This window comes from Euprymna scolopes, chromosome 2 (assembly GCF_053919585.1).
Source record: "Euprymna scolopes isolate OS-2025 chromosome 2, ASM5391958v1, whole genome shotgun sequence".
Classification (NCBI taxonomy): Eukaryota; Metazoa; Mollusca; class Cephalopoda; order Sepiida; family Sepiolidae; genus Euprymna; species Euprymna scolopes.
In genome coordinates, this window is record NC_136483.1 from 198,528,068 (window position 1) to 198,536,695 (window position 8,628).

Below are 8,628 nucleotides of genomic sequence, written 5' to 3' on the forward strand. Positions count from 1 at the left end.
AAAAAATCTATTTTTACTAATGAGTTGTTGTTCCTTCTTATGAAACTGATTTTTAATTTAATTAAATTTTGATTGTTAAATTTAAAAAATTTTAAAACTTTTAAATTATAAATCACATTACTTAATATTGAATTAGCTCTAGGACATTTAACTATCGAGCTTATTATATATCTAAATTACAACGAGCATTTCCTGTATTTTAATTAAACTAGTAATTTCACTATTACATTAAAATACACTTAGCTCTTTAGACTATTATTCTAATCTCCTTTAAATTTATATATATATATATATATATATATATATATAGATATATAGATTAACAGATACATTCGTGTGTGTGTGTGTGTGTGTGTGTGTGTGTGTGTGTGTGTGTGTGTGTGTGTGTGTGTGCGTCTATTCCTAAATGAAATCACATCTCTATTCACATGATTATCAATAAAAAATATTTCCAGCTACAAAATTTAGTGGAACGAACCAAAGCAATATATCAGCAATATTAAAAACAATTATTCCATCGGTTACACGATCATTACACTTTCCCAAAGGCTCACATTACACATATCTTACTGTAGTCCAATCTGTCAATACTTGAAATTGTATAATTCAATCACTAATAATAATAAAAAATACATAATGATCCTAACAGAAAAAAACTAAAAGTCCTTTCAGTAATTCTAAAACGAGACAACCAACAAGCAACAATATCAATTACGAGTCTAATCACAATAGTTTTTAAGTGCTTAGTAATTGATTTCAATAAGTCATTAACGAAAAATTATTTTTAATTTTTTAATCTTTGTAATTTTTAATTAGTCATGCGTTTTGCACGTAATCACGTCCCGCATACCTCGTCTCATCACACATGCATAGATTAAAAAAAAAAAAGCCACACTTTATTGTAACACTCTACCGTACAACGAACAAACAAGACTATCTTAAGGGTCTCCGAAGTTTTCGAATGTGATCCATATTGCTGACTTTTTCTAAAAAGAGCGCCAAAATAAAAATAAAAAATATGTGATCTTGACATGTTTTATACTGTTTTTCTCCTGAGCTTTGCTTTTTAATGAAACTGTTTTTACAAAACTTCATTCTTTTAATCATTTATTAGACAAAACACCACACTATTTTTACATATTTCCATTTAAAAAATTTTTCACAAATATTTTTACATTTTCCATAAGAGTTCTGCCGGCCTGATTAAAGATTTTGATATGCCGGATCTGGCCTGTGGGCCTTAGTTTGGAAATATATATATATATATATATATATATATATATATATATATATATATATATATATATATATACTTCATTTAATCACATAAATTAATATATGAAGATATAATTTTATGCATACATTTTCAGTATTGACTTAAACAGTGCTCAATATATAGATAGAGCTAGGTAGTAACTTATGAAAATATATATGGCAATTAAGCTACACAGAATATTACAAGAAACCCTCTCTACCACCCATAGCAATGGCCAACGACTCTTTATCTGAGAGTCCATCTTTCAAACTCCTTGGTCTAACGTTCACAGGAAACATGAGTTGGAACAATTACATTGAAGGCATTGCCAGGGCCGCTGCAAGAAAGGTGGGCTCTCTCTACCGTGCTAGAAAACTACTAACACCCGAAAGTATCCTGTACCTCTATAAGGCCACCATTCGCCCATGTATCGAGTATTGCTGCCACATCTGGGCTGGTGCATCTGCTACTAGTCTATCGCTCCTTGACAAGGTTCAAAAGAGAGTCGCAAACCTGATAGGCCCTGAACTGGCATCTAAGCTTCAGCCTCTGTCCCATCGACGAAATGTTGCATCCCTCTGCCTTTTCTATAAGTATTTTAGTGGCGAATGCTCTGACGAACTGCAATCACTTGTGCCCCCACGACGTGAGCACCCTCGACAAACCCGACAGGCTGCTAAATCCCACCCCCCACACTGTAGAGATCCCTAGATGTAAAAGATCTTTTTACTCCAATAGTTTCTTCCCCAGAACCGCTAGACTCTGGAATTCCATTCCAGGTCCCTGCTTCCCCAACAGTACTGACGTGCAGAAGTTCAAGTGTAACGTGAACCGACACCTTGCTGCCCAAATCCCTACATAGTACCCCAGTAGTTGTTGCCCCTGATAGTATCCCCCTACACCAAAGTGGCAATTTGCCTTGTTTGGGGTGAAAATGTAATAAAAAAAAAAAAAAAATACCACGTTTCATTCTCGTGAGAATCCGCATAAGCCTGACGAATTTTCATGAGAATAAAACGCGTAATATTCTGTGTAGCTTAATTGCCATATATATTTTCATAACTTATATATATATATATATATATATATATATATATATATAATAAAAAATTACAATTAAATTTACCAAAATGATCCAAGATGGTAAAACTAAAGTATTTTATAAATATTAAAGATTTAATATTTATAAAGTAATCTCAACCAGATGTAAAAGCTCGATAAATCCAAGTAGGAGATAGAGCTTAATATATATATATATATATATATATATATATATATATATATATATATATATATATATATAAATGAATATTAATATTTATTTTAAAACATACAAACATCAGTGCAGGAAATGTTAATTACTGCAAATCTGAAGATTTGAATGTAATCACAAAGTCATCCCTAACAACCTCCATGCTACCAAGAACTAGTACAAGAAAGAATAGGGAATTAAGTTTTATTAATATTGATTAGATGGGCATAAACAGTAAACAGGCAGATAGTATTCAACGAAATATTTCGGAATACTGCATTGCGCTAAGATTAACAGCTTATTCTTAATTCCTTATACAGGGCTCAACTTCTTCATATATATATATATATATATATATATATATATATATATATATATATATATATATATTATTTCAGGTAATACATAAAATTCTATGAGCACATATGATATTTTATGTATCAATTTTTCTCGATTCGCTTTGGAAATACTCAATAGGTTAGTAGAGCTAGATAGTAAGTTATGAAAGTATTTAAACTACACGGACTTGCTGCATTTCACCTTCGTAAGAATTCGTCAGGCTAATGCATGTAATTTGTGTCACTGCATACTTTTATATATACACATGGTGTTCAGTTTACTTGTCAACTAATCAGATTTTTTATTATTCCTGTTTTCACCAGCCAATAACCGGGCTTCTATCAGGCAAGGCTCGGTTGGCCTACACACACATATACATTAAAATAAAAAGATAAAAATCCGACGATATGAATTAATCATATATATGTGTGTGTGTGTGTGTGTGTGTGTGTGTGTGTGTGTGTGTGTGTGTGAGCCAAAAGTATATGGACAGTAAAAAAAACATTTTTTTAGAGATCACGGAAGCGTAAAACTATATGTAATAAGACAATGCAAATTAAATGTTATTTATCAACGCAAATGCTCAAACTGTTTTGCTTCTTGATTTACACAGCGTTGAAGTCTGCCTTTTACGCTTCGACAAACATTTTCTAATTTTGGCTCATCTTGTTTATAATATAGCCATTTGCTCACGGAGTTCTTCACTTTTTGTGGCAACCCAACAACAAACTGTTAATTTGTCAGACTAAATCCAGTATTTCATGTTTGTTTGACATTTTTTGGTCAGTTTGAAAGCGTTATCAAATTAATAAAAACATTTAAAATTTTATTAATATTTTTTCCGACGATCGGTTATTTTGCAAATATTAAGTCATTTGTACGGACAGGGTATAAACACGTTGATACTCACTAGTTCTCGTTAGATCAGTGAAGTTAAGCAACATTGAGGCTGGTCAATACCAAATGGTGGCTATCTTGGACTATCAGATGTTGAAAGTAGGAGGATGTCGTGCTAAAATCCTAACGCATGTATATCGTTGATCGCGATATACATGCGACTAAAGATCGCTTGCGAACCTCATATTCCTTTGACAAGAATTCACTTAAGTTAATTGCTGTTAGCATACATGCATGTAGGGGCTGTTGTATTGATTCGGTATGGTTGCGATCTGGAGAAGTTGTTTTTCATGTTATTATCAACCGAACCCTTTTCCAATATTATTTTAGTATTTATGTCTCTACTATTATATAATAGTCATTTGTGTGTGTGTGTGTGTGTGTGTGTGTGTGTGAGAGAGAGAGAGAGAGAGAGAGAGAGAGAGAGAGAGAACGAGTTCTTTCCTTATAGATTTCGTACCAGATGAACCGATCTTTTGCAAATTTCACACAAAGCTAATTTATATGTCTGGCAGTGTTCTTAGATATGTTTTGTACAGAAATTCATCCGATAAGTATCGAAAATCGAAAAAAAAAAACGATCTTAAGAATAGTCTTTCTCTCTTATAGACAAAATAATTTTACAGGGGAATATTTTACGTTACACCGGCGAAGTGAAATAATAAAATCTCGGCAAATCATTTCTTCTTAAAAGAAAAAAACAGATTTATTGTCATCTGGAGATATAGCTCATTAGAATAGCGTTCGACTACTGGTCGAATGATCCCCTGTTTAATCTCGGATGTACCTCACCATTTTATTTAAATTTTTATTATTAATGGATTCAATTTACGATAAAAGAAGAGGTGCCATTTAAAATCGCCGCAAATCATTTCTTCGTTTGCATATTTTAAAAACTAAACATTAATCAGAAGTGACTTTTCCAGGGCATTCATCGTCAAGCTTAAAATCAGCTGACATGATATTGTAAACAAACGCAGATGGAATTTGATGAACGACATTGTCCTTACTATTTTTTATTTATTTATTTTGTGAATTATTCCACCGAGCAAATTATTCCTTGTAATATATAATATTCACTAGAGGATCGATTCTATAATAATACATACGCAATCTGCATGAATTAGAATATCATGTTTAAGCGTATTGTATGACTGGGCAATACTAAGCGGTCAGCTAGTTTTAATATATTTTATGGAAATCGCCCCGGACATTGTATGAAGCCACTTGATGCAATGAACTAAAACAAACAACTACCTCACTGTTAAAAATAGCTCACGATAAGTGTTAGATGGATAGCTTCCATCTAAAAAAAACCCAGCAATTATTCGTTCTTTGTCAGAAACATCACTCATGGAATGCGATGACTAAAGAACAAAATAAGGGAAACGAGAGTTACAGAGATGCTGATGTGAACCCAAGATGTATTTTTCTACATTCCTTATTGTATTCACAGTTAATTTGTATACGAAAATACTTTCAAATAAACATGGAAAAGTGTTATTATATTAGTTGTTAAAGATATACTAACGCATAAGCGTCATTACTATAAAACTAAATTGATTATTACTATATATATATATATATATATATATATATACACTAGTAGACCGCCATGTCGTAAAATACGTTTAAATATGATATTTTAATTCATGAAGATTTCGTATTACTTATTATAAAGCCATTTTTCTATTGATTATTATGCCGTACCCAATATATAGCAGGGATTTCAAAAGTCTAAAAACATGACTTGGGTGACATCAGCAAGAATCGAAACCAAAATATATAGTTCTCCAGCCTTAGTCATTGCTGTATACCTGAATTGATACGCATACACAAACTTTAAAAGATAACGCTGTTAACGATAAAAATGTATATTTGTACATGCGTACAAATAACACGTTTAGTCGACTTATGCCTACTGGGTTTCATTTTTTCTTTTTTTAATTTAGACTCATTAGCAGTTATTTTTACGAGCTAAAACCAAATCGAATTTGTTCCACAGGTCCAGTTTCAAGTATGTAGACCACAATAAGTTTGGCAGAGATTGTTTTTTTCAGACAGACAATATTATATATATATATATATATATATATATATATATATATATATAGAGAGAGAGAGAGAGAGAGAGATTATTATTATTATTATTATTATTATTATTATACAGTTCTCTGTTGCTTATTATATTGTAGCCAATACATAGTAGTGCTCCTCCGGCGTGACCTGGTCATAAAATACGCTTAAATATATTTTAATTCATGCAACGTTATTTTAAATTTTTTTGTTACTTTTAAAATCAATTTCTTTTACACATATGACGATACCCTGGGTGGCAAGAAATAAAGCTGGCGCACTAAATGTTTTGGTTTCGATCCTAGCTGATAGTAGTAAAGGCATATGGGTTTTATCTTCGAAATCACAACTATACATTGGGTACAATATAATAATCAATATATAAAGTATAATAAAAATACGAAATCTACATAAATTAAAATATCATATTTAAGTGTATTTTAGGACCGGTTAACGTTGGCCGGCTTGCTAGTTTTATATATATATACATATATATATATGTGTGTGTGTGTGTGTGTGTGTGTGTGTGTGTGTGTGTGTGTGTGTGTGTGTGTGTGTGTGTGTGTGTGATCTGAATTTATAGCCAAAAGACGACAAAAGGTAAATAAGTATATAGCTTCCACTTATACAGATGGCGAAATTATATGACTTTCACGCGAGTCGTTCAGAACACTGCAGATATACGACCAGTTCAATGGGGGGTGGGGATTTAGTCCTCTAGAGCTATAGTAAATTTTATGTTGGATAAATGAATTGGATGAGTTAGTGTGAGTTCGGTTACATGTTCCAAGAAATCAAGACACAAACAAGCGTGATGAGGATCTACGATCAAAAATGTATGTACGACTCAGATCTAACGACGTTTTCTTTTTCTTTTTCTTTTCCAATTAAAATGCTCCAAACATCCCGGAGAAATTTCCGATGATTTGTATCCCCAAAACGTAGAAAGTCTTTAATAATAATGACTTACCAGCTTCCGCTAGGACCAAAATCATTGCCAGCAACGCAACTTGAAAAGAATCCATGTTGCTCCCAACGCAAATAACGTTGGCGTTTGTTTATTTGTTTCCTTATTTGATTTACTGATACTTTGAGTTTGTGAGACTGAAGAGACTTTATCTTCCCATTATGTTATATACGACATGAATACAATGGCTAATCAAAGGTCACAACCCACAAAATGGCTTCGATTATGACCGATATTTTGCTAATCGGCCTTTGAATTTCAATTGGTCCGTCATCTTAAATTCATTATCGTTATTTTATCTGCTTGACTGAATTTCATTTCTAATTCACCAACAACTTGATTCGTTTTATCATTACACTCGTAATTTGTTTCTTTATACTTTTGACGTCTTCATCATTTCCTCTCTTTCCTGTTGCGTGATTCCTAGTGCGTTTCTTGTTCAATTCACGTAACCTGATTATTCTTATTAGAATTAATTTTACTCGAGAAATAGTTCATTTTTCACACGTGAAACTACGCTACTGCACGCCTGTGGAACTCTGTACCGTTTGCCTGCTTCCCAGCTGACTACTATATGGTCGTCTTCAAATCCAACGTAAATAAATTGTAGATGAGCCGTCTCCTTAATTAATCCACTTTACCAAATTTCCGCTACTAACGATTACTACGATATTGTCCCATTGACTACCGTACACTCATTTACTCTTATCTTCGAGTCACCCCCCGGGCCTTGAAAAGTGGTGACTTCTTTGTAAAAAAAAAAAAAAAAAAAAAGTTCTGAAATAGAAATATAGAAATGATAGTTTTATTTGGAGATATGTGCCGCAATTTCGGAGCAATTTTACCGAGTGCGCAATATATGAAAACCTTGAGAAACGTTCGTTAATTACGTATACAAAAGAGAAATGATTAAATAACAATTATAAAATTAGGTTAATCGTTATTCTACGTAAATCCGATATCTACAACATGATATATTTAACCTAAATCTTATTCTTGTATTCTTGATTGCAATTCCCATGCTCCAACCGATCACGAGATGCTATTCCCTCTCCACAATCACCACATTTTCATTCATAGACTAAATTTAACTAAATTTACCTAAATTTAACTAAACTTAACTAAATTTAACTAAACTTACGCTTAAATTCGCCATTTCTCATCAGATCATCGGAGTCAAGCAACGTCCAATACTAAAATGAATGATCACTTCTAAGCACATTTAGAACAAGATTTTAGTCTCTTTTTGGCGCGTCGTTTGAAGTAGTTTTTAGGTAAAGTATTCTGGTAACAATATTACAGCCTTGATGTAAAACTGTTACGGAGATGATTCAATCCATCTGTTCTTTTTTTTTTTTTTTTACATAGGCATCACCACATTATCAAGGCCAAGAGGCCACTAAAGGATAAGGGTTAAAGAGTGTACAGTAGGAATTGGACAATATAGTAATCATTAGTAATGAAAATTTGGTAAATTTGATAACTTATATGGAACGGCTCATCAAGAACTTATTTACGTTAGACTTGAAGACAACCATATTGTAGTCAGCCGGAAAGCAGGAAAACGGAAGACAATTCCACAGGCGTGCAGTTCTAATAAAAAAGCTTTGTTCATGGAATCTACGTTTAGGTTTAGGCACAGATAAAGAGTGGGGGGAATTATTGATAGTGTTTACAGCTAGACGAGTGTTTCTTGTGAAAGTTTTGCGAAGGGGGACCATAGATTGAAGCTCAGTCGAACACTTTCCATGAAAATAACGATACATCAGAGACAAACTCGCAACATGTGGGATAGAGGTTGCAAGGAAGAGAAAAGGACATCCCCTCTGAGGCTACGAAGTC

General features: G+C 32.7%; 1 protein-coding gene across 1 annotated transcript in view; it reads right to left on the reverse strand.

Moving 5' to 3' along the window:
* The window catches only part of LOC145241318 (uncharacterized), a 151,393-nt gene extending 144,549 nt beyond the window's left edge, over positions 1-6,844 (reverse strand). Inside the window, exon 1 of the mRNA XM_080104136.1 lies at positions 6,790-6,844. Within this exon, the coding sequence (XP_079960262.1) occupies positions 6,790-6,844 (55 nt within the window). The remainder of the gene's footprint in view (positions 1-6,789) is intronic.
* Between the last annotated feature and the right edge of the window lie 1,784 nt (positions 6,845-8,628).